The following is a 26806-nucleotide window of genomic DNA, read 5'->3' on the forward strand; positions in this document are numbered from 1 at the left end:
ACCAGACTGGACGCAGCTCTGAGCAACCTGGTCAGATCTCAGATTAAGACTCTGCTGTGAGCAGAAGGTTGGACCCGAGATTGCCTGAGGTCCCTTCCACCTCAAATTATCTCATGATCCCAAGGTTTGAGATTCTGTAGGTAGCCCTGAAAAACTACTTATTTGCTGACTGCCCTCTCCCCTCCTGCTTTTCTCAGAAAAATATTGGGCAAGGTTTGGTTCTGTTTATTACTATGTAATTAAAAAGAACTAACATAATTTGGCTTGAGTTTTTCTGGGGAAACTGCCTGATAGGTTTCACAGTGCCTGACTGGTGTGAACAACCGGTTGGATTTTAACACAGCTGATTCCACCCTGGACCAATTCACCTAAATCTTTTCACCAAGAAAAGACTGGACAGCAGAAGCAGGTGCACAGGATACACAGTATTTCACAGGGGACACTGTTAATGTGGATCTTTCAGACATTTGGGTTGCAACATGGCTCCCTCGATCTGTAGTGGCAGACCTCAGGGGAAGCAAACTGCAGCCTTTAAGTAGCTTTTTTGAGTCAGTTTTGTCATTGACGTCACTGCATCACCTGGGGACATCTTCAATAATGTAAATATTGGTAAAAATTCTGAAATAGAAAGGTATCTCAACTGCACCTCTAACAGAAGTAGCGGCTACGACTTTTCAAAAAAAATAACAAGCAGTGATTGTCTCGGGGGGAGGGGGGAGGGAGGTGGGGGGGTGGGGAGTGGCGGCGACGACACAAAAGGCTGAAGGATGGCAGGTGATGACTCTCCCTGGGGGGATTTAGCTTTCTCCAGCCTGCTATCTGCTTTACGCCTCTGTCAGAGGTTCTCATGACACAGCAGGGGCAACAGAGTGAATGTGCACCCAAAGCAAATCTGTACGAACTTACAAGCTTCCAAAGAGTGACAACGTCACGCTTCCCTTTCTGCCACACTTGCTATAGAGGGAGCAGCCTCCGGCCAGAGGAAACAGTACCTTGGAAGTCCATGGGAAAGACACAGCAGGACAGACAGATGACAATGACCCACGACTGTCAGGGCAGCTTCTGATCACTCCTTAGACCTCTGAACTACAGTGATTAAACACTGAAGTACAACCACAACCGTTAATCAGAATATCACTTCTGTCTTATCTGAAGCATGCACTTTCAACTGGACATTTCCTATTTATTGTTATACTTTGTAATGGAAAAGAATATCGGTCTCAACTTCTTGTAATAGTCTGAAAAGTCTTGCTAAGAAAAACTGAAAGTCCTATGGAGCAATCATATCCTAGCACAGGATTTCAGATGAAAGCAGATACAGTCATATGCCAAGCACCACAAGAAAATGTTCTTATGCAGAACTTGTAACACAAGTGGATTAGTAGTGAAATATTAATACAGACTAGGGCTTCTGGCCACAATAAAAACTCAAAATGAAACTGAGCTTCTGAAGAATTCTGAAGAATGAACTTTAAGTCCCAAGCAGTAAGCCTGCAAACACCAATATTCTATGAGACAAAAATGTCCACAAAACTCTTCTATTATGACTGAAAATAACCCAACAAACCAATCCTCTTGTCTGAGATTAGAAATGCAGAATGCTAAATGCTATTGTTTTCCCTTCAATAGCTTGTCAGAGAAACTGAGGGAATATAGTCAGTGGCTACAACCACTCTGGAGTTTTATATTCCCAGCAAGGAAGTGAGAAAATCGAATTCTCTGATCTACATTTGGTCCACAGACCCCTCTCTGAATTACTCTACAACAACTGTTCCAAAATGAAACAAAAAAAACCAACAGTTAAAGCCAAGATGGAATAAGGAGAAAAAAAAAATTGTGCTCAACAGGATGGACTGATGTGAATCACCAATCTTAAATCGTGATTGAGATCAGTCAGCAGGAAACCTTGATTTAATCTATTTTGACCTTATTTCATGTCCAGGCATTACGCACAAGCTCTGTCTGCCCCAACTGTTAAAATATCTCAATTTGCAAACACATTAGTGACTGTGTTACCTTTACTACTGCTTCTACAGCGGAGGCCATTACATATTTATGAATATTGTTTTAAAGTAATAGCATAGCTTAATAAAAATGTGAAGACTAGGAATGGAAAAAAAGGGTTATTAGGAACAGTCAGTAGATTATTTACTTCGTAGATTTATTTATATTGTCCTGAAGTTGTTTGAAGCTGCATATGAAATCTAGAATTTAGTTAAATCACAAAGTTCAAAACTCTTCAACTGAAAAGAAGCAGAAAACTGAGAAAAAGAAACTTTTACCAGATGTTATGAATTTAAAGATGACTATTAAAAGCAGTGCCGCACAATGTCAATAAACTGATTTTCTGTTCAAAAGCAACTAAAATTCCAGAAATCCAAGCAACATTAAAGTGCACTTGAAGAAAACAGGCTGAGTCAGTTTAACCATCCATGGATACCAGAAGTGGTTCCGCTCCTCTCCAAGACATGCATGTTCCTGCTTCTTCCCACGCTCACCTGACACCTTAGGAAGCCAATTCAAATTTTTAACCCCACAGAAATTCACTCTGAAGATGGAGAAACTTAAATTCTTACTCCAGCAGGTCAGAAAGCTGAAGGACCCTACAGAGGGGCAAGAAACACTAGGAGCTGGCATCAAGCTCGTCAACTGCCTGCCCGAGAGCTCGTAGAAACAGGACTGTACCTTCCAGCAACAGTAACCAGCCAGAGCTGCGCCAGACAAGGATATCATCTGAGGTGAATCTGAGTCAGTCTTGGTGTTTGACAATTTTGGAAGGAGGAATACATTATCCTCCCGGTGATCCCCATGACTAGTTCTGCTGCCCCATGCTATCCCTCACACCAGCTCCAGTGCCTGTTGGATCTTTTCCTTAGCTGATACAAGTGGTCACCCTGCAGGAAACTTTTCACTTCTTTCTAAGCTAGTGAGCTGAATCTACCCACAGAAGTAGTTCAGGGAGCACTGACACAAATTCAGGAGCGGGATCTCCCCTTTCCGGCAGCCAGGAGCTGTTAAACCACCTCAGCTATCGTCGTCCCCCCCCCCCAACCCATAATGAAAATCAGCTTGAAATTTAAACCAAATTATGCCAATCTAAACACCACACATCAGTCCTCATACTTTTTCTTCAGCAAATCAGCAAGTTACTAAAAACAAACAAACCAACACAACTCCACATAGTTTTCCCATTAGTTTTGCCCGTTTAGCACCCTGGCAAACGTGTGTTGCAACCTGACTGGTGCATCCTATCATGGAACAAAATAAGCAACAGCAGGAACTCAGCACTTCTGGAAGTTACCATAGGTATTCAGCTGTCTCTTTTCAACACAAGTCTGATCCCAGCTCTTTTAAGTTTCGGGAATGAGAAGATCTCATTCTCACTTACATTGTATTCAAACATTAGAATGGCTGAATCAACAAAACGCATTTCCTTTCAACAACTAATCAGGCTTTTCAGTCAAAAATACTTTATTCTCAAGAGACATTAAAATACTCTTATTTGGAAAAAAATATGTATGTATCGCATTCACTTCCCCACAAAGACTAAATAAGCAGCTTAACATATGAGACGGTAATGTTCACAAAGCTTGAGCTCATCTGAAGATAAGAGATATTTTCTTTCTGATTTCTGAAAAGAATAACCTTCTAACGTGTTGGAATATTAGGACTCAAACCAATCACGTGAGCATGCTTCACAGTAAAATGAAACCGTAACACAGGTTATTAATCCCAAACCTAAAACCGGTTTAATTTATATTCAAATTATTTTCTTTTTTTTGTGTCTGTTTCACATTCAAACTAGTAAGCATCCATAAAAGCGAAACAGCCTTTTTTGTTCATTTAGTTTCACTTTCTGGACTCATTAACTTACTAACCAGGCTCAGAGCTCCTGTCTGAAGCACATTCCTGGCAAATTAAAAGAGTTTCATATTTATATTGTTTGATTTTTGACATTTACATCTCTAGTGTTAAGGCCTGGCTGATTGTCTAGAGCACAACACTTTAGGATCTTTCCCAACCGAAGGATGAGCTCCTATGCATCCCTCCAGAAGAGCCATTACAAGATTTTTCAGCTTGGGAGGGATGGGAGGAGGGCAAGAGGCACAACAGCAGCCCTGCTTTCCACTCACGTTTTCAAACCCATGCCAGTAATAAGCCCCTTGTCCGCAGAGACAAGCAAGCCCGAGGGCTGCCCAAACGATTGGTCCTCCCTCACTTGTCTCAACACAGCATTACGCAGAGCATTGCTTTCCTAACACAGCCCTCTCCAGCACGCCTAGCACATCACCAAGCAGCGGCAATCATCTTCAGTTCCTCTAGGCAGACGTTTATACCCAAGCTTCGGTGGTGATGCCATGCTAAGGAGACTTCCTCCCACCCTACTCCCTATATATTTCATAAACTGCGCTAGGAACCATGTTCAGGACACTGCTTCTGGCTTAAATGACTAAAAGAAAATATTATATTTTAAATTGCTGACTGTTTCCTGAGCCAGAATGCAGTGCAGCCACGCAAACAGCTGTCTGCACAATTCAATGGCTGTGGACAAACATCAGTTAAGCCTACACTGCTGCTGCCACTCCTGTGCTACTGAACTCATCCCACAGGTGGATCAAAGCTTTCACAGCCCCTTTACGCTGCTCCTGTCCCTTAACCTGAAATAAAGAAGCCAAAATAGGACAAAGAATTCATCTTAGCTTTTCTTCAAAAAAAAAAAAAAAAAACCAAAATACTGAGGGGAAAAATAACATCCCTCTTTCTTTCTTTATTAGCAAAATATCAAGACTAACACGTAATAAAAGCCTTACCCATTGGAACAACATCTATAAAGCGAAAACCAAGTCTCCTACAGCTCCCTGGGCTCTAACGTCAGTCTAAGTACGTGACAATAGAGAATAGGAAGTAATTCAGTCTGTGGCTCTTTAGCAACATGGCGAACTCCAGCTACCCCCAGAAGAAAGGCAGCACGAATATTTCACAATAATGCTGTGTTTAATTAACAAAACTTACAAGAACACTTGGTGAAACTTGAGACAAAGATCCCGAATACCGTGACACCTAGATCTGCATGTGCCCCAATGTATCTCCAACTTTACAGGCAACAGGAGTTAAGAGACATGGGTTTTTGACCAAAAAATTCCTCAGGGATCAGTGATTCTCTGCCCCGAAAAACACAGAAAGGCAGATTCTTTTAACTTCTACGACTAGATTAGCACATTTCCTACCAACAACAGGAAGAACGCTTCATTGTAGCTTTCATTTGGGAGGAAAAGGTAATATTAAATAAACCTAAGTAAAAATTCACACATATTCAGGGAATTCAAGGGGGAAGAAGCTTCATCTGTTAAATATTCTAGTCCTGATATCTTCAACTCATCCAGTCTGGCTGGAAGAAACGCCTGCGCCTGTCCCACGGAAGAATTATTTTTTTTTTAATCGCATACCTTTCAAATAAGCATTTCCAATACATTTGTGAACACTGTTCAAGCAGCAAATTACCTTAAAATTCGAATCTTAGACTAACTTAAATGAAACTTAATGTTAATGTCTATTTACTCATCTGTCCTAACTTGCTTCCTAAGAAACAAGAGAGCTGCTCACCCAAATCCTATCGGGATGGACAAATCGACACCCCGATAACCAAACGCTACTCTTGCTCTGCTTCCCACAGAAGAAAAGCAGTCAATAAGCCTTTCCCATTCCCTGCAACTCCCCTGAGAAACCTTCTCTCTTTTTTCGAGGAAAGGTCTCCCTCCCAGGAGATTGGCAAGGCTGCCCTCCTCTCTATAAAGGCAACTCTCCTTTGTCTTGACGACAAGAGATCTTTAAAGAAAATAAATACGTATTACATCCTCGAGCCAACGGTGCTGCGATGCGAGCCCCGCCGGGACGCAGAGCGCGGCTGGAGCCAACACGGAGCGCCCCTCGTCCCAGAAGCAGCCCCATCCCGCGCCCCGGCGAGCCGAGTGGCCCCAGGGCGTCCCGGCCCGCGGAGAGGCTCAGACCCGGCCCCGCGCCCTTCACCTGGGGCTGCCCGGCCGGCGCTCGGGTCCCGGGCCGAGGCTCCCGGTGCCGCCCGGGCCGGGGCCGGGCTTCGAGCGGCGTCCCGGGGCCCGGCGCGGCCTCCCCGGCCCCACAACTTCACTCGCGGGACGCCCCGCCCGGCCCCGCGCAACAAGTTCCCGGGCCGGCCCCCACCCCGCCGCCGCGCTCTCACCTCCGCCATGTTCGCTGCGCGGGCGGCGGCGGGGTAAGGGGGAAGGGCCCCGGAGTCACATCGCCGCCGCGGCGGAGGCTGCGGCGGCGGCGTTCACGGGCTGCGCGGCGGCGGGAGCGGCGGCGCGGGGCGGGGACAGCGCTACGTCACCGCGCACGGCCGCGCTCTGGGCACGCCCCTCGCTTAGGGCGTTGGCCCCGCCCATCACTCGGGGAATTGCCCGCGCCCGTCACGCAGTCTTTTCGCCCCGCCCCCTCGCCTGTCACTCAGTGATTTGGCCCCGCCCCTCACCCGTCACTCAGGGCACAGGGCCCACTCCACCGGGGCATGAAGGCTGATGGCCCCGCCCCCAACAATCACTCAAGGCGATGGCCCCGCCACCCGCCCCAGGTTCAAGGCGATGCCGGCCACCCCCAACCATCGCTCGGGGCTTTAGCCACGCCCACGCCTGTCACTCAGGGCGAAATCCCCACCCACTCGGCAGTCTGGGTTTCAATGAGCTGTTGGCCACGCCCCCGCTTGTCATTCAGTACTTTGGCCCCACCCCCAGGCTGTCACTCATTAATTTGACCCCGCCCCCTGGCTGCAAGGGGCTGCTGCACATCCCCTGTCAGTCAGGGCTTTGGCCCCGCCCCAACTCGGGGTACAAGGGGCTTCTGGCCCCGCCTCCTGCCAGTCACTCAGGACGCAGGCCACAGCCCCGGGTTCAAGGCCCCACCAGTCATTTAGGGCCTTGGCCCCGCCCTCCGGGGCGCGGAGGCTGGTGGCCACGCCCCATCTGTCACTCAGGACTCTCGCCACACCCCCTACCCGTCAATCAGGGCGCTAGCCCCGCCCTATCTGTCAATCGTGACTCTGGTCACGCCCTCGCCGGGTATTTAGGCCTTTGGCCCCGCCCCCGTCACTCGGGGGCTTTGGCCCCGCCCCCGCCGTGCTCCGCTCCGCTCCCCGCGCCGCCGGGGCCCCGCGATCGCTGGGCAGGAATCGGCTCCGCAAATCGCGTGCCGGTCGCTGCCGCCTGTGTCTGGGCGGCGCAGCCGTACTCACGCGGAGGGCCGCACAGGCGCCGTCCCAGCGAGCTCCCCCGGGGGCGATGCCGGCAGCACCGGGCCGGTCCTGCTAAAGGAGGGAGAAACGCGGGGCCAGACGTGGAGCTCGTCCCGCCCCGGCGCCCCGCAGCCCGCCCCGGCTCCCGCCCGGCCCTCGCAGCCGTCCACTTCAAAACGAAACGCGTCCTCCACGCCCCGCGCGTCCCCGTTCCGCCGGGAAGGCCCTCGCACGCACCTCCGCTGCCTCCGGCGCGCGGGAGGCGAAGCCCCGGCCCCCCGCGAGCGCCCGGACCTGTCCCGGCCCCGCCGCCGGGCCGAGAGCTGTGGCTCCCGCCCAGCACCTTTGTGCCTCACTGACAAAGGGGGAGCGGGGCTGCGGCGGCCCCGGCGGCGGGGGAGGAGCGGGGGCCGCGGGCGGGGCGGGGGCCCGGCCCCGGAGCAGCGCGGGGCGCGCGCGCGGGGCGGGGGGGGCGGGGGGAGCGTCCCGCGCGCCGTGTCCCGCCCAATCGGCGGTGCCGTCCTTGTCCGCCAATCCGCGCGCCGCGCCTTGGCGCGCGCTGCCATGGTGACCGCGCGACGCCATGCAGGGCCCCGGCGGCAGGCGGCGGCCCTCGCTGTGAGTGCGGGACGGGTGCGGGCTGCGCCGTTACCGCCGCCTCCCTCCCCTTAATTGCCAGCTCCGTTCCCTTTAATCCCACTTCCCTCACCTTTATTGCCATTTCCATTCCCTTTACTGGCACCTCAGTCCCCTTTAATGCCACCTACCCCCCAGGAAACCAAACACCAGTAACGTGTAGTGCAGGCTTTTATTTTACAGCAGGTGTTGCCCCCTCCTCCTGTCCACCTCTCCCCTCTGATCGCCTTCCCGGGCATTGATCGGAGACTTTCTGGAGGAGTTACATCATTTCAGGATTATCACACTCAATGGTTTAAATCTTTTAAATCGTTTGTGAAAGTTAAGGGACAAGTTATTCAGTGATCATATTTAGTTGGTTGTGCTTTGCAGGTTGAAATGACTTCTATGCTGATTTCAGGGTAGGGCAAGGACCAGGAGTAAGTTCTGGCAGCCAAAGACGAGCCAGCATCGCAAGTGGCATCTTTGCTAACAAAGCAATGAGTTCCAGGAGACAATCCACAACTTCTGATAGCAAAGCCCTGGACACGGGATCTCTCCTGGGGAACCAGTATGAGATACGGGTGAGGAGCCACTTACGCACGCTGTTACTGTAAAGTTTTAAATGTGAGTTATTGCAGATGTTAAAAGTTGTCAGAAAGGAAGTAAGAGCGGGAGGAGGGAAAAAAGGTATGTCTGAAGTTAAAGAGCGGTGGAGAAAGAAAATCATGCAAGAGCTTATCCATTCTGAAATGAAGATGATTAGTGTCCAGAAACAATCTGCAAGGATAAATAAAAAATAAATTGGAGTAACAATTCTCCTTATCTGAGAACAACTTGCTTGTGACAGATTCTGACTGTAGCACCTGTGTCTTTACCTAAAAAAAAAATCCCATAACACAACCTACAGGTCCAGTTCACATCCAGTTTCTTGTGAAACTGAAGAAATCTGTGACAAAAACTTTCCAACTTATTGACTGAGACTGATGGTGAAGAGATCCTGATGATCCAGACAGTGCTCAAAAGAACCCACATTTTGTCAGTAGAAGAAGCAAACCAGACAGAGATCCCCAACAGCCTTTCAGAAAATGATCTGTGGAATTGCTTTGAACGTTGGCAAAGTCAGATGCAGCTGTGTGTCAGCTTAGAAGGGAACTGTTTTGGTGATTGTAGATGATTTTCTTAATTTGTTACAGTCACAGTCTCAGGGTTTTCTGTGTTGGACCTTATATTAGGCATCATTTGCAGAGAGGTGTTACCTACCTGTTCTGTCAGGTTCCTGCCTGGATCAGGGCCTTCCTTTTGTTCTAGATGAGAAAATGTTGCAGGTGTCATTAGTGTTGCTTGTTTTGTGAAAACAGTGAGACTATTACCATTATTTAAATATTTCTTCAGGTTTTTGATGATGAAGGAAAGGATGTGACACCCCATCCACTCTTCCATTCAGACCCAAAGGATGTTGTACCCAGGCAGGGCAAGCTCTTATCAAGTGCTTCCTGTGGCACCACAGGACCTGGCTTTCTCTCTTCTTTTTCCATGCATCAGGCGGCAAAAGTGAGTGCAAGTTCAGGTTTGTTCTCAAGGTAAGTCGTTATGCTGTTGCTTCAATGCCGTCCTGCAGAGTACCTGCCCTGCAGTGACCACAAAGCTGGTCCTCATTGAAACTGGGAGCTGGAATAATGGTGCAGGGCTAATACTTATACTCTGTTGTCAAAATACAGAAACATGCCAGCCACAGTCATCCTATAAAATCTGAGGAATAATAACAAATAGAATAAATGGAATTTGCCAGTACTTGTATGTCAGAACTACTGCTGCAATTCTAATACATACAGGTGAGAACAGACTGCAGCACACACTCCTGTGCAGTTCTAATTGTATTCAATTCTCCTTCCTAAAACACATTCATTTTTTTATACAACATACTAGAAAGGACCATTTTTAGAGATGGCAATGTATACTTCACGGTTCAGTGATGCAGACATCCAAACTGCAGCATTTGTACTGGTTAGACCAGCAGGCAGAGTTGTAATGGAACCTATACACATATATGTGACAAAACGCTGTCTTAAAGATAAAGGAGGTCGTACCCCGGTTGTCTGAGCAAGGCTGTACAGCTGAGAAGGGGCATTTGCAACTCATTAATATACTCCCCTTAGCTACCGCAGATGCTCTCTGGCTTCCATTACTGGAATAATAACTCACTGAAGAGTTACACATTTATTTTAAAGTATTCTGTCTCTTTTAATGAATCTTCTTAAGTGCAGACAACCCTTTTACAAACTTTACTCTTTCACTTCAAATATCATAATGTCGTTAACATAATAAGAATCCTCTCTTTTAAACTAACTTAAGCAGGTTTCCTCTGCGATTATGTGCATCCATTTAAAAAATGTCCTTATACAAAAACATTTGAGTTAAAACTGCTAAATTACATTTTTCACTACTTACTAGACTTCATATACAAGCCTTCAGTACAGAGGGAATAAACAAAGTCAATGGACTGCAGCTGTTTTATCTTCAGGCTAATAAATTCAATTAAGTCATGCCAAAGAAGGTAAATAACTATTTGTGTTTAAAATGAAAAATAGTGAAGCAGATCTCTCAAGCAGTGTGTACACATTCAAATTGTATGGAGAGGAGATGCTAATTATTTAGTCAAAGGGACTAAAAGACAAATAACGTCTGCAATGGAAAGAAATATTAGTTAAATAAAGAAAAACATTTCTAACTGTTTTCTTTGGCAAAGTTAATGCCATTGTTATTTCTCAGAAAAAGAGATTGCTCTTTGACAACTATCTTTTTGTCATGTTTCCTAAGGTGGCTATTGTAAGGGATAATCCTAGAGGTAGGGATATTAACCAGGAGCAAATACACACAGAAGAAAAAAAAAAAAGACTTAAAAACACAAGGTATCTTCTGAAAAATAAATACATCCTTCTTGGAGACAAGAGCTCTTTATTAGAAGAAAAAAATATTTAACTTCAGTTTTAAATACAAATCTTTAAAATCATCTTTTTAAATGCCGTTTGTATATTTATAATTGCTCACACTTAGCTTTTGAGGAAGAAAAAATCTGCTGACAAACCTCTCAACTGTACCCAACGTTTGAGTTTTGTTTCTAGTTATCAAAGCGATCCCCCAATGAACATTAACTATTTTTTTTAACAAGCTAATCCCTTCAAATGAGTTCCTTGTGCATTTCAAAGACATTTCAGCACATGCAAAGCACCAAATTATCTAAATTCTGGTTGAGAACAGCACTATCTGTGGGGATGTGTTATTGCACAGTAGGTAGCCGACACTTCATGTTATTAAATGCTAAGGATGAATCTGAGAGCTCAACAGCTTCTTTTCCATCAGCTATTTAATGCCTCAGGATATGCTGTCAGCGGGATTCTTCCTTTTTAAGTCTTCCTCAAACCATTTCATTATTTCCTTTCCTAAGCCTTCTATGACTTCTTCTACGATGCAAACATCCCTGTATGTGCTATCTCAGTCTTCTGTGGTTTATCCCAATAACAACGCTGCTGGTTTTGTTGTGCTTTGCTAACTGACATCTTGACTCTCACGTACTAGATCTGCTTATTTCTTTCTTACTGAAGGACGTGCGGCAGCAGGAGCACTTCTATATCAAACATATCAACGACTGAGTCCATGCAAGATGAAATCGCAGAACTTGGCTCTCAACAAGACCCAGCTGTTAGCTTATCTGGTAAAGAACATACACTGTATAATTATAGATTCAAACCATTCTTTGGAGCACTGTGATCTGTGAGGCACTGCAGTTAGTGGATGTGAGATGCCCAGCGCTTTGAATGAACTCGGTGCCTCACAAGTCTTGGCTCCTGATCATTAGAATACTTTCAGAATTAATTTATCTTCTCTTAAATTTAGAGCAGTAAAGATCTTGTTTGTTAACCTCATATAATTTTTCAGATGTGCAGGTGAGGCAAGAGGAGATTAAAGAAGAACTGACAAAAGAAGAGTTAGATAGGAGAGTGGATATTTATCTCACAGAGACAGAAACTCTATGGATGTTGGATATGCCATCTGTTGTGGTGTCTGTAGAATCAGAAGATGCTGGCAGAGTTCTGTATGTATATTGGTTGTTGTGTACATGCATGTAGTGAGCTCAGCACACTGAATTTCTGTTGATCTCAAAAGTCCTGAACAGGCTGCTCACACATAGGTTCGGTGTTCTGACTATTGCTATTTGCCATTTCAACTTTGTTTAAAGCCGTGATGGGCTGGGGTTTCCCTTTTGACAAGACAGCCTAAATTCCTTACAACTCCATCTTGTTGATCCAGTTCCTACCCTCTTTCACTGATAAACTATGACAGAGAAGCAAAAGCAGGGAGTGGTGACAAGAACGCACAAGGAATGGGGGAAGAGAAGATGGAGAAGCATAGCATACATGAAATACACAATTTAATTTTAAGGGAAACAGTAAGATATTGCGAACCTCTGCACTGATTCTTGAGCGTAGCTTTACACCTAATCATTTCTTAATAGCAAAGATATGAAATAACTAGGCAGGCCTGGGCTTCATGGGAAGGTCTTCACAGCTCTTCTAGCTAGGTGAAACTTCATCCCACCACATGCAACCTTGCCTATTAAAAATTGTCTCCCTTTAGTTGCATGCAGTTTGTTCCCCCTTCAGTACCCTTCGGTATCTCCTCCCTGAACTACCATGAACTTTGGCAGGGAGTTAACACAGAACACATAGTTTTTTTGCATACTCCCAGGAGTGGACTGGGACAGAGTGCAGCAAAGTTCTCTCCATGATGGTTGTCAGCCTGATGGACTCATCGCACAGCTTTTGTAGACGTAAGCCATGAAGCCCGAGATGCAGTGTACTGCAGCTGGGCATCGAACAACTTAGATAAGAGAGTTTTTTTCTGCTAGTATACATGGAAAGTTTATGGCAGGACTCCAGCCCCCACTGCCTGCAAATCATACGAGTGTAATTTTGGGGAAGAAGGAAGAGGAAGAGCATCCTATGAATCAGACTTGGCTAGTGTATGTAGCACATATTGTCAACTGTATAGGAACAGACAGTGACTCTTCCTGAGCACAATGGCCTGTTGGTGGACCGGGGCTGAGTATAACCTGAATCTGCTGTTAGAATATTGAAACCAAAAATATGGAAAAAGTTACACAATTCCCACTGACCATTCCTACAGAACCTCAGAGCTGGATCAAATAGAAATGTACTAGCTCCAGTTTTGTATCTTAGATGCACTAACATTCACTCCAAGTGTTGAGAGCTACATACTTCTGAACTCCTCTGAATTCCACAGAAGTGCAAAGGTCACTGGAGTAGGGATTTTTGCTGATGCCTACCTCTACAGGTCTTTCCTATTTTGGAGCAGCATCACAAGGTCAGAAATAGCTGCTGAAAGGCAATATGTAGAACAAAATAAAATCTAGCAATCAAAAAAAACTCAAGCAGTAAATTTATGACATGTGATATCCGTTCCTGTTCAACTTGTGGTTAAATACACTGAGAAGTTGAACACAGATGTTTTCAAGAGAGTCAATGCACACTTTTTTTTCTTTTTCCGAGGGAGCGGAATAGGATTTATACTGACATTTGCAAAAACAGACCTGGCAACGATCGCTTTGTGGAAAAAATTATGCAAACCATTAATGGCGCCACAAAGAACAAGGAAGTCCAATGTGACAAAATCATCATGGAAGATAAAGGTAGACTTTCCGAGTACCATATAGGAAAGGGTGTTTAGTAAGAATGGACTTTCATTTACTTCATTGTACCCTTGGCACTTGGCTTTATTATGACATTTAGTTTACTTATTAAATAGTTTTTGGAGGAAACTAGCATACAGCCAGGTTGTGATACCTCAGAGGACTCCTCGCACACACACAGGGTAGTGAGGAAGGGGATTTTTCTGTCTTGCATCTCTAAGCAGGAAAGATGTTTCTTCAGCTTTCATTTCCAGAGCTTTAAGTTCAGACAGGCTAGTGTGATTTGCGTTGGCCTTTTCTGCCCCTCTTAAAAACTGAAAATTGGTGCTGATGCACCTATTATTATACGATTGCAATAAAATAGTCATTACACTAGCTGCAAGCTGCTGTGTCCTGCCTGCCTCAGCACTTTGTGAGCAGAAAGTGCTGCTTAGGAGGCAGAACTTCACCTAATACTCAACTATGCTCTTGAAATATGAAAGGACACGTTTCCCTTTTTTCTCTTAACTTTTCAGTGATGCTGGCTTCTATTTTATTTGCCATAATGCAAAGAAGAGAACTTCTGTTTTGAGATTTAAAATCTCAGGGAAAGCAGAAAATCTTGGCAGTGTCACAAGGGAGATGCAATTTTACAAAATGTTCAACCTCAGTGCTCTAAAAACACTATAGAGGAACTATGTTTTAGATGCGTGTGCTGACCTTTGCTTCACTGTGGACATTTTTTTATGTGTAGGAGGCCAAAGAAAACTATGGGGAATGCTATTCCAAACATTCTTCCTTTGTGTTCACTAGTGTATGTAAAACAAGTGAAAAAAATATATATATCAAAAGGAGAAGCAAAATAGATATTAATCTGAGTTTAAAATGTATCTTCCCCTTTTCTGTGTGCCTTGATCATTAGCAGGGCTCATTCCAACCTATGTTTGAAAAGTTGGGCACACACCGGCAAGGTTACAGAGCATTGTTTGACCAGGAGATACCTCTGCTGAAGGGGAACCACGCACCCAGAAGACCCTGATGCGGACGCTGCAGTGACACTAGAGCTGTTGTTACAGCCCTGTCTGACCCTCAGCTGGTTTCAAAGCCCCTCTGCCAAACGTTTGGGAAGGCAGACAAGAAGTAGATCTTTGCTCAGCTATACATAGTCCTTTATAACAATGTGCTGAAACAAAAGACTTGTATAATACTTGTATAATTCATTTCTAGGGCTGTTAGTCACTTCCTGGGACCTGTACGATTCATTTAACATACAGGAGAAAGAAACTGTGTCAAAAGCAGAAGGTAGCAGACCCACAGATGGGAAAAGCAGCACATCTCACACAACTAAAGAGCGTGATCAGACTATGTCTGTCTCTTCTAACAGAGGTAACAATTTTCCAGGTAACATTTCTGCTGTGTTTCCATCCTTCTAAACCCTGCACATCAATATGTTGTGTGGTGAAAACTACACAAAGAAAATACTTTTTCTGCCTGTCTGGCACTTGAAAAAGAATTTGCTAAAGAGTCTTGGACAGGTCTGCATCAAGACCTTCTCTATCCAATGCTGTCATAAATGATCTGAAATAAAGATAAACAGTCAGTGACAAAGCCTACTTGTACCAACTTACTTGGGACAGTAGAAGCAGAATACCACTTGTGAAAAATTCCACAAGTATCTCATCATGCAGAGTACTTGATCAACAAAAGAAAACAAAATTAAAGCAAGAAAAATTAATTGAAAAAGGATTTTTTAAATGATGGTAGGTTATGCAATGCTTTTTGCAAGTGGGGGAGACTTCTTATCCCTTTGATTTTATGTGCAAAGTAGTATCATGTTAAAACTGTTTTTTCCCATATTATTTGTTTCCAGGTAGCACAACTCCTGTAACAATTTCAGAAGGTGCTGTTCTTGCCAGGATCCACAAAGAGGAGGAATGCCATTCAGAGGCTATATTAACATCCAAAAACTTTCATCTGAATTTATTTTTCATGGAGAGGATTCTAATGGAGAATATTTTTCAACCCAAACTTGCAGCTTATCGGCAGTTTCCTGTCCTTATAGGTTTGTTTGTTCTTGGGCTACCCTGTTTTCAGCACAAGGCTTTACACGTTAGTGAAAGTCATGGAGTTATGTCCCTCATTGAAGCTCTTTGCGGAGGACAAGCCATTTAAGAAACAGACAAAGGAAAGGAGAGTTTATGAGATATCAACATGAACTTTGCAGTTTTACACTAACAGAAATCCTTACAATACTTGGTGGAAGAATTGAATAAATAAGTTCTGAGCTGACTTATCTCTCTTTATCACAACAAACTGATATTTACTCAAAATATCAAACTTGTTTCCTGACATTTAAGATACAGACTAATTCTGCTACTTCTCCCACCATTTTTGCATTGGAATGCCTTTTACAATTTTTTTTTTTGTAATTATTATTTTGTAAATAGACTGATGGCAAACAGAAGTTCTAGCCTGATAGATGTTCAGTTTCTAATGAGGTATATTCACTGCAGACTGTTACAGGCATTATCTGGACCCAAGTACTCAGTAATATTTTAGCTTTTACAGGTCTTCCAAGTTAACACAGGGATTAAAAAGACCAAAAGGCAGACTCATACTGCTTTTATGGTATTGTAGCTCTTCGTATCAGAGAGGGTTTCAGTTTCTCAGGCAATGAGCCTGTTACATTCTCACTCTTCAGGAAGCAGCTACAGCTGGAGCAGGGTACTGGCCAGGAAGCTTTTGTTCTGACAATATGGCAGTTACTGGGTTATGTTGTTTACAGTGATCTGCGATCCATTTATGATTTGTACATTACATAAAACAAGGGGGTGAGTAAACAAAAAAAAATGTAGTCAACACAGTCTAAAAATATACTCTACACCTAATTTTCTCCAGTAATGAGCAACTTATTATAGCATCACGCAACTTAGCTATGGTGTTATGGCATCAATGCATGTGGCTCTGCAAAATTTGGCATTACCATGAAAAAAAATCCCTGTTTAAACAATATTTTAAATATGAGAGATTAGAAACATTCCTGTTAGAGGTGGACATAAATTCCTAACTTGTTGCTGGGTAGCTAAATCCACTCATTAGACACCCAGAGCATAACTGGCACACTACAACCTGATCTGGCCATTCGATGTTTTAGCTACAGTTTTAGAAGTTAGGATGTCTGAATTCCTCAAATCGTCATTCTTTTTGCTGCAAATATTTACTGAAAGGGCAATTTTTTTCTTCTCATGTGAATGACTGGAGTTGGAGAAGTGAAATGAGACTACTCATGTGCTATTGTATTTGTGCATTTTAGATCCTGATGTTACATCAGACACTAGTGATAAGGTAGCAGCCATGAAAGAAGCTAATGAGGAAGGGCAGGACAAGAAAAAGGAGGATAAGGAAGAGCAGAAGGAAGCATTCATTGACCCATCAGTTCTGTCAGATCTAAAGAAAACCCTAGAAGAAACTGCACCTCCCAGACTGGAGCAGCTGTGGTCATATATGTGTGATTTAACACATGGTCACAGTGTGAGCAGTATGGCTTGGAACAAAGTCAACCCAGTGAGTTAACACATTGCTTCTTCTAAGCTGTTTACAAAATGGTATGAGCAGTTGTTGGTGTAAATAAACTCCTAGTTTTGATGTACTTTGTTGGGAGGGATCTCAGAGAGATGCATTCATCCCTACAGTCAGGTAGGTCATCTTTGCATCTCTGACTCTGTATTTTGTCTTCTCTTTTAACAATATTGCTACGTTAGTCTACAGGCTAGACAGCTGTGCTAAGCTTTTCCAAAATGTATCCCAACAGTTTTAACTGGTCCAGAATTTAATTTAATTGGTCCAGTTTGCCATGGACGCTCACCTGAACAACAACATTAAGATAACAGACTTGGTCTGTTATAGAAATGGAAGTCAAAATTTAACCCCCTACTACTACATTTTATAGAGACTGCATTTTTGTTTTTAACAGTAATCTCCCAAGAAAGCTGCATTCATCGAACTCTTAAGATGCATAATAACAGGCATAGATTTACAAGCAGCTGGCCCAAGTTTATTTAATTCAGTTTCAGTGGTGGTGAGGATGACTAAAACATCTCCACTTTCAGATCAATGTAAAGCTCAGTTTTTCCAACAGAGCTCTCTTATGGCCACAACAAAAATAATGAATGGAAGGAAGGTGAAAAGCAGGTGAGGATGAGAAATATAAAACCAGTAAGATTGCCCCAGGGAAAAAGAGAGAGACAATAAAGACCATTTCATACTGTTTGTACACCAGATCCCCAGATATTATAAAGTTGGACACATTATAGTCTTAGAATTGTAGGGCAAACAAATACCTACTTTTAAAGCATTAGTTTCACAAGCTACTTGGGCATAGGAAAAAAAAATTAATGGAGTTAAAGACTTAAAGTCTTGCTGCTGTTTCTTACTTCTACTTGTGGAAGGGAATGAAGAGAATTCACCAGACCCCACTGTAGAGAGCTAAAAGCTATGAGTTTGAGGTAGTCACTGAAGCTCCCTTTTACAGCTACCATTGAGAGAGAGAAGTAGAATTATTATTAAATACTGCACATGAAAATAAGGTTATAGAACAGTGTATATTCATCTCTGGAAAGAGACGTATTTTTATGATGGCCAGAGAGGGTGGATTGCAAACACAGTTGACAGTGACTATGAACGCCCTTGTAGCTGAACCAGTTTCCACTATTCTAGAAATTCTGTTCTTGTGTGTTATTCTGCTTCGAAACGACACAAGCATTATTTTTCTAGACTTTGTACTGAGAGTCGCTGTTAACAGAAAATCACCTTTTAAAAATACCCAACTTACCTCTATGTTAAACTGAGATGTATCTGTTAATCTGTGCTTCTAGGACCTTTTAGCTGTGGGTTACAGAGCATTTGATTTTAAAGAACAGAAGAAGGGCTTGGCTTGCTGTTGGTCACTGAAGAACCCCATGGTAAGAAGCACTCAGTTTGTTTTCTTTCTTTTTCTTTAATGCACTTTTCTTCTATACTATTTCTGCTTTATTCTAATTTCCCACTTCTCATTTCAAAAAGCAAGACCTAGCCAACAAGGTTGAATATACTAGCCAAAACTGTATCTGGGAAATTTATTCTGACTGCAGTAGCTGGCAACGTGCTTAAATCTTGATCCAAACAAAGTGCCTGCAGGAAGCAGTTCAGATTTTGTGCCTGTGCATCCTCTCAGGTGACGCATCCAGCAGAGGTGCTGCCTGTACTGGTAGTTTGCTAACATGGACGTCTGTTCACAGGAACTAAACTCATTGCACACAGGCCACTGAACAGCTAACAGATGGTTACAGCTCTCAGGTAGCACCTGACTATGCTGGGCAACTTAGCAATGCAGATCTCTGTATCCCATTTCCAATCCCTCGAGTGACCTGCCCAAGCCTGTAAATCTGTTTCATTATTACTGTGGGTAGAAATGATTTTTGACCATTGTTCAACACTTCCAAACTCTCATTACAGAAAATATCTATATTTTAAATTTAAGCATTATCCTTTCCAATCCATTTTCTGTTGTACCATGAAATTCCGTTAGGCTGAAGGAAAATAAGAAGCATATAATTATCTAATCTAGCTTCTTATAGTACTGTCAAAAAGACAGTGGAGGTCACAGATGTCACATTTACATATCCATCTGAAGAGTTATCCTTATTAAACTAGACTTTAAAAAAAAATCTTGGAAATTTCAGTTACAAAATGACATCATAAAAACCATCTGATTGCCACCACGTTACATGGTTTTAATTTGATTTCTTCACATAGCCAAAATTGTGTATTAGACTAAGTTAAAACATGCAGAGTCAAGTCCTGGATGCGTATTTATCACCTCAACAACAATCAAATACTCTTGTGATTCCCTGATGTCACCTTAGTCCTCAAGTCCCTGACATTAAAAAATATGACCTGAAATACAGGTCTTGGCAAATGAACACTCTACTGTCTCAGATTTCAAGAGCTCAGTACAGTAACTGTACTTTACAGGTTTAATCTTATAACAGAGCTGAATCAGTTTTCTGGTTACATGGAGAAACTACATGAAAACAGTGGTTTACACATCCCTGAAGCACATTAGATTGCAGTTTATCTAAGTTTCTGCATTTGGAAACGTACTTATCTTCATATTACAAGATAGAAAACAACTGGAGAAATGTTTTGAAGTGCCAAGTTTGTTTAAAAATACCCAAACAAATCAAACAAACCCCTCACTCTGTATTTGCATAGCAGAATCTCAGGGAACTTGCTTTTTAGGTATCTGGTTTGCAGCAGGCCCATCTGCCTTATTTTACAGTGTCATATGTCTGCATAGTGTTTCATAATTTTATAATTTTATCAGTTCAGCAAGAAATAAACTGAACTATTTAGGATACAGTACACAATTTCTGTCTAGAAGCAGTCGCTATGATCATCAGCACTTGAATTTTCCAGCAAAGCCTGACAATCTTATATCCAGTATTGAGAAGATGGAGGTAAATTAAGAAACTGACTTAAAACATTCTTGTATTTTCCTACTATTCAGTGGCCAGAGCGTATTTTCCGGTGTAAGGATGGTGTTACTGCTTTGGATTTTTCTATGGCAAGCCCAAATCTTTTAGCAGTTGGAATGTACAATGGTTCTGTTGCAATCTATGATGTACGGAACTATGACAACACCCCACTTTTGGAGAGCAGGTAAGGCTATGTGTTCCCATCTCCTCCCACCTCAGTCACATCTTAGCAAATAACAAATAAAAGAATATCCACACCTGAGAAGCTGAGGGAATAGAATAGTAGCACTCTTTATAAGTAAGGCTTGTGAGTGCTCAGGGATGTTGCAATTCTTTAATTTCCAACTTTTGTCAGCATCTTCCAGTTTAGACTGGAAATGCCAATATAATACCCTCAAATGCTAGAAGTTTCTGTGACAAAACTGCCGACACAAAAATTTATGGTAATGCATAAATAAATGTCTTGAAGTGCAAGAGTGAGCTGAACTTTTCCCATCCACCTATTTACATGGATACAGGCAAACCCTCAGAGAATGCCATTCTCCCTCTGCACTGCCATCATTCCCTTTTCTTATTTCTGCTGATAAATGCTGACATTACTTTAACACCACTGGTTCTTGTTTGAGATACAAAATTCTCTGTACTGTTGCTGTCCATACAAATCAAGCTCTCTGCCTTGGAAAGGTCGAACAAATTACTACTGTGCTCTGACTTTTTAAGAAAATGCAGCAAGTTACTACCACGTATAACTTTATACTCCATGTACTAACTAGGATAATCCTGTCCCAGATAGTAAATCCTTGTGGGAGACCAGTGGTAGCTTTTGCTGGTTTCAAACTGATTCCATATCAAAAATTGAGAAAATACCAGAATAGGTGAGTGATAAGCAGGAATTATGAAGAAAACAAGAAAGAAGGGGTGATCAGAGAGACATTTGCCCTGTGGGCAGCTCCCCAGGTCTAGGGCATTCTCCTACAGGGTGTGGACTGATTTCATGATCAGGTGTCAATGAAAGGTGCATCAGCACATTGAACAGTGCCCTGAAACTAAATATCAAACATGTCTGATTAGAGAAAAGCTTGCCTGGAGAAAAGAGCAGAGGTTTAGATTTATTTTTTTTTAACAAGAAGAGCTTAACAACATTTCTGTAATGAACATCAAGTCTTATGACAAAGTGGAAGGTTAATTATTTTTCAAATGTATTGTCTCGTCTTTGTCCATCTATGATTTATCATTCGTGGGTTTTGTCCCAGTGCATCTTCAAATAAACACACAGGTCCTATATGGCAACTGAAGTGGGTGGAACAGGACAGAAGTGCAACAGGAGGTGGCAAGAAAGAGAGATTAATCTGCATCTCAGCAGACAGCCGAGTAACTGAGTGGCTTATACAGAAAAGACTGGACTGCACTAGTAAGTGTTTTCCCCTGCAACTTTTATGCAGAGGGTTAATACCTGAAATTGCAATCACTTCATTTTATTTCAGGAAGCATTCTTTAAATCAGTTATCATATATAAAACATTTAAGAGCTGTTAATGTTCCGAGAAAGCATGAGTTATTCATAGCACTGACACATACCTGTTTGACAAAAACTCTTCCTATTTGCACAGATCTGATGAAAATAAAGCGAACAGGAAGTGAGAAGAAAAAATTACCAGGTGAGAAAGGAGGGAAAAGAGAAGCTCCAATATCTCAACAGGCAGCTGGAATGTGCTTTGACTTCCATCCAAAGGTAGGTACATTTCCTGGCTGAAATATTATCCAGGAGACCTACACAGCGGTGGTGAGATCCTCAACTGGAGCTACTGTAATATGCAGTGTATTTATAGTGTATTTAGTTCTGAAACAAATTTCTTCTTAGCTAATAACAATTTTACCCAAAATTGATGATAAATTAAACCAAGCAAGTAATCTCTGTATCTGAACAACTGTATCATTGCAGCTGTAGTAATCGTATTTACATTGGGCCAAATCTTAGGGCTACGTTCCTCTGTGTGTTGATCAAATCAGTGAGAATTTGACGATTCAACATCTCCCCAGTCTAGAACTTAGGTGGCTGTGCTTCTCTTTATCCAGCTGAAAGTTTTGTCCTCTGAGGATTTGAAAAATTCATGTATTTGCCCATGTGGATCACAGCGATTTTCAGGAGCCAAAAATCACAGTCTATGTGCTGCAGAGATGGAGAACACACATAGCAAACGACACACTCTGGCACCACTGCATCTATTGCACATACACCTCTAGCAGACCTGCCAGCAGCCCAGCGCACAATGTCCTGCAACTCCACTTTAGTTCCTCAGGGCACTGTCACTGCCCAACTCATCCAGTCTTTTGTATGTCTTTGGATGAGTGATAAAGAGGTTAATCCAGGTTGCTTTTACCTTTCTTTCAGGATACTAATGTTTATCTTGCTGGAACAGAAGAGGGTCACATCCACAAGTGCTCCTGTTCATGCAATGAACAGTTTCTACAGACGTACCGGGGCCATAAGGTGGGTGATACATAGAAGTAACCACAGCAAAAGCTTCAATTAATCTCTCAAACATAATAGTTTCTTTGCTTATATTTACTAAACAAAGCATGTGCAACAAAAGAAACCCAAACTTCTTTTCTTACATTAGGAATGGATTCCCATAGCATAAAGCATGAGAGCCTTGCAGAATTACTTTCTACACTATAGGATATTTATAAAAATAATTTATTGAAACTTGTACTATAAATTGTTTTAAAGCTTTAGTTCTAGCTTTATTTTAAGAAAACTGTCAGTAGTCTCGTTGTCCTGGAAACCACTGTTATATAGTCTTACCTCTGAGAGAAAGATGGCAGAACTTTAACAGCACCTCTTTCTTTTTTAAAGCCTTTGTTCCATCCAAGAAGCTTCCTTTCAGCATCAGCTTCTCCTAATGACTGGTGAAGGGCCAGAATCAGCTGAATGCTTTCTATTCCTAAGACCTCTCCTGTCTTACCACATCTGCATCCTAATTTCCTATGGGTACACATAAAACAATACTGGTTTTGGCATTAAGGTTGAGGACAGTTACGGGTTTCCATGAAGGGTCACTATTTAAAACCATCCTGTGAGGCTGTAGCTCTAGAATAACATTAAGTTCTTTATTTTGTTTCTTCCCAAACACCAAGGGTCCTGTGTACAAAGTCACTTGGAATCCATTCAGCACCGACATGTTCCTAAGCTGTTCTGCAGACTGGAGCATTATTTTATGGCAGCAGGATTCACAGACGCCCATTTTAACTTTCAGTTCCACCACTGCTTCTGTTAATGATATTATGTGGTCTCCAAAATCAGCCTCCATATTTGCAGCAGCAAATAAAAGCAGAGTAGAAATTTGGGATCTTAGTGTCAGCATGTAAGTAATTGCTTTTCTCAAAGAAGATTCTGAAACTTAATGGCTAAAAGGCTACATATTATTGCCCAATCGGTATTGTTATGAGACCATGACAGCTCCATGCCATTTGCTTGCTTAGTTACTGGGAGTATTGCATTTTGAAATAGTCATTTTGCAAAAGCAGCTGGGAGTTAGGAGAGAATTGTGATTAAAAGAGGAGCTAGATGCCTCATGGAACTGATAACGTGTAAAACTGCTTTTTTTGCTACAGAAATCATAGATTCTAAAATTGCCATAGATAAAAGAAAAACAACAAAAGTGAGTTACTTTGGATGTTTTATAAAGATAAGATGATCAGAAGTTCAGACACCTCTCATGCTTTCCCACTACTGCAAAGTAGGCACACATCTCACATGCAGCTTAGGTAATCTGTGCTACTACCTGGTCTGTACTATTCAGTATTAATGACAGCACGAAGCCCACAGTGGAGGAGGCGGCCTGCCAATTATTGTGGGAGCAAAAAGCAAGTTATTTGTATAATAAAAATATTACACACACCCCTTTAGGCAATAGGACAGATTTTAGGTAACCAGGATCTCTTAGTTAATAGCGCCGGGATGGGATTTTTGTTCTGGTAGAGACCAAACAGAACACTGCCTCACTTTTTAGTTTTTGAGTTAATCTAGACCATAAAAAATGGAACATTCAACACGTTTCAGGCCTGCATTACTGTTAGGCTTTACACCTATGTCACCATTAACACTTGCCTCTGCTGGGTTGCAGCTTCCACCCCGTGGTCTTTTGCTTCGCCAGCCCAGGAGCAGAATTCACTTCTGTGCTCTTTGCCAACAACACTGACTGCCTTCTGGCAGGAGACAGTAAAGGAGAAGTCGGTGTGTTTGAGCTGCAGAACCTGGCTGCTCACAGCAGTAATAAGGTATGATCCACTAGCAAGAGGTATTGTCCTGAGAAGTAATTTCCTTTATAAATGAGATACATATTTGCATGCTCCTAAGTATGATGCTATAAATGCAATCCAAAGAGGCTGCCTAGAAGCACTGTTTTCAAGGAAAACCACTATTAGAGGTAGGCATAGTTTTAACAGAACTGTAACAAAGAATCAGCTAAGTCAATAGAAACCACCCTAGCCTGCTTTGTGGGTGCTCACTACACAAACAAGTCGGTTCCCAGTTCATGGGTAGGAATTTTAGGTCACTGCATGGCTTGTACTGCAATTACACTGTCATACAGCTCTTTTTTCCCCCTCTTGTTTTACAGGTCGATAACTTACACGATACAATCAGAACTGCTGTAGCTGTTAACAGTAGCTAAGTGATGCCACTTTGCAGTTGGTGGACAGCAAAGAAGACTTATTGTAGTACTAATGCAAACAATTTGTGCTTTTTGAAACATTACAATGTCTCTGTGACTCCATACTGGTTAGTAATCTTCAAATGCTCTGAAGTTTCCTCTGGAAGTCCCCCTCACTAGATGAAGAATCTACTCTATTACTACACAAATGGACTTCCCTGTAATACAGATAAGGTAATAGGAAGGATTCTGTAGTCTTTTCTCCTTGGGTTTTTTCTTTCCTTTTTTTTTTTGTTTGTTTGGTTTGTGGTTTTTTTTTTTTTTTTCCTGCAAAGTTTCTTCTCCTTGTTGTTTATTTCCTTCAAGGCTTTTCTTCTTGGGCTACTCAAAACACAAAACTACCCAAATCACCTCCTGTATCAGCCACCCCATCAGGAGCAAGAGCACAGCCCAAGTCCCTGCTAGATTTAGCCTGTCTCTTCCCTGTGAAAATGTACAGGAAATTAATGGACTTTTCATCAGATCCACCTTGTCTGTCATCCCATAAACCACCACTGAGGGTGAAGGCTGAGCTTTGCACATGAGGTGCTCCTGCGAGTTGCAGATCATCGCACACCAGGCAGAAGGAGAGACCAACTTTTTCAACCCTGACAAATTAGGATAGTGTAAAACCACAGTTTAAGTTGCTTCTGTTGCACACTGGCATGTTTCTGCAAAGTCCTCTCATGAGGTAATAGTGTCCTGGAGCAAGGACTGACTTCCACAGCTTGGGAAGCCAGGTCTGGTTTTTAGAGACCTCCCCACTTCCCCTAGCCCACCCCCAGCAGCTGGAGAGACAAAAGCTGCTGGGAACACGTGGTCAGGCCTGCATTGCCAGCTGTCTTTTTGGGGGGCAAATGAGAAGAAACAGAAAAAAGCACCCAGGTAGCCACCAGCTGGACCATGGTGTCTGAGGGGATTTTTGGAGACCTACTGGTCATGGAAAACATGGAGCCATCTCTACAGATTCATAATCAGGAGCAAAATCTAGGCTACAGCCCTATTGCCTGACCAGTGCAGCAGGGCTGCCCAGTCACGAGAGCCAGGCAATACAAAAGCCCAGCATGAGGTGCTCTGCCTGCCAACTGACAGAGGCAATAGCTGCCTGCTCCTGAAAGCATTATGGAGCGAGACGTGTATTTTATAGATACAGAACATTCAGACTCTGTCATTAGCCTGACAATAAACATCCAACATTTAAACACATCACCGAAGTTAAAGATCATTTGTGAAGCATTAACATTCACTTCCTTCTGTGTTCTGCACATTTGACAGTGAACATCCAAGCTAACCCTGGACATAAAATTAATCTTCATGCACTTCAAAGAAAGACACTCATTAAGGTGAATCATGTGTTGACCATTATTACAAATCTGAGCAGAATACACCATATATTTTCCATCCATGCTCAGGACTGTTTACCTACTGATGCTACTGGTAAAAAACAAGCTTTCTGTCACAGCTGTAACACATTGTAATTCACCCTGCACATAGTGTAAACTAATTAACTGTAACATTATGGTGCTGGAAAACACTTGCGGTGCTAGGAAGTGCTAAAGATATCCAGTGTTCCACATATATTTTGTTCTTAAACATGGCATTTCTGACCTCATAATTGACAAATTTCTCCTCAAGGCATTTTATTGCTTTTTTTTATAGAAGCTTACAGCAACTTCAGTCAACACCACTGATCTACTGGCCTCTGGTCTTAAAGCACAGCAACACTGCTCCATGCTGTTTTAGGAAACCCACTTCTGTCTTTCAGGAATTACCAAAAGGAAAAGGACAGCCAGGAGACTAATCTGTAGCTATTCTGTGCTTTGTTTGGAGCGTCTCTCATTCCTGTGCCTTTTTGGACAGGGGCCATATCCACAGGCCTCACTGTAGAGACGTGCCACGCACTGCACTGGAGCTACTTCACTGTATGTTTGACAGCTTGCATTCATAAGCATTTGCCTTGCAGATACCTGCAGATACCTTGCAGATACCTTGCAAGGCAAATGCTTATGAATGCAAGCTGTCAAACA

The 26806-nt window shown here is 42.8% G+C and overlaps 2 protein-coding genes across 4 annotated transcripts in view; one reads left to right on the forward strand and one right to left on the reverse strand.

Annotated features, from left to right (window-relative positions):
* Nucleotides 1-6359, reverse strand: part of MIER1 (MIER1 transcriptional regulator) — a 37012-nt gene extending 30653 nt beyond the window's left edge. The window contains exon 1 of the mRNA XM_054072953.1: nt 6221-6359. Coding sequence (XP_053928928.1) covers nt 6221-6229 — 9 coding nt within the window. The 5' untranslated portion in view covers nt 6230-6359. The remainder of the gene's footprint in view (nt 1-6220) is intronic.
* Nucleotides 6360-7789: 1430 nt separating this feature from the next.
* On the forward strand, nt 7790-26706 carry DNAI4 (dynein axonemal intermediate chain 4). 3 transcript variants are annotated; one of them, XM_054073755.1, is made up of 18 exons: nt 7790-7885; nt 8304-8466; nt 9278-9465; nt 11488-11597; nt 11822-11978; nt 13453-13592; nt 14799-14957; nt 15442-15633; nt 16885-17135; nt 18446-18532; nt 20119-20270; nt 21340-21497; nt 21696-21817; nt 22478-22576; nt 23224-23450; nt 24213-24366; nt 24708-24974; nt 25107-26706. In XM_054073755.1, exons 1-17 carry the CDS (start codon nt 7851-7853, stop codon nt 24759-24761), a joined length of 2448 nt encoding a protein of 815 aa, XP_053929730.1. In that variant the 5' UTR covers nt 7790-7850; the 3' UTR covers nt 24762-24974; nt 25107-26706. The 3 variants fall into 3 exon arrangements, with proteins under 3 accessions (XP_053929730.1, XP_053929729.1, XP_053929731.1); XM_054073754.1 differs by having other exon boundaries at nt 24681-26706; XM_054073756.1 differs by lacking the exon at nt 24213-24366.
* The last annotated feature ends 100 nt before the right edge of the window (nt 26707-26806 follow it).

Source organism: Cuculus canorus, chromosome 8 (assembly GCF_017976375.1).
Source record: "Cuculus canorus isolate bCucCan1 chromosome 8, bCucCan1.pri, whole genome shotgun sequence".
Lineage (NCBI taxonomy): Eukaryota > Metazoa > Chordata > Aves > Cuculiformes > Cuculidae > Cuculus > Cuculus canorus.

Coding starts and splice junctions, on each gene's coding strand:
- DNAI4 (XM_054073754.1), top strand. CDS start 7,851: ATGCAGGGCCCCGGCGGCAGGCGGCGGCCCTCGCT. Junction 8,467..9,277: donor GGAACCAGTATGAGATACGG/GTGAGGAGCCAC, acceptor ATATTTCTTCAG/GTTTTTGATGATGAAGGAAA. Junction 9,466..11,487: donor AGTTCAGGTTTGTTCTCAAG/GTAAGTCGTTAT, acceptor TTCTTACTGAAG/GACGTGCGGCAGCAGGAGCA.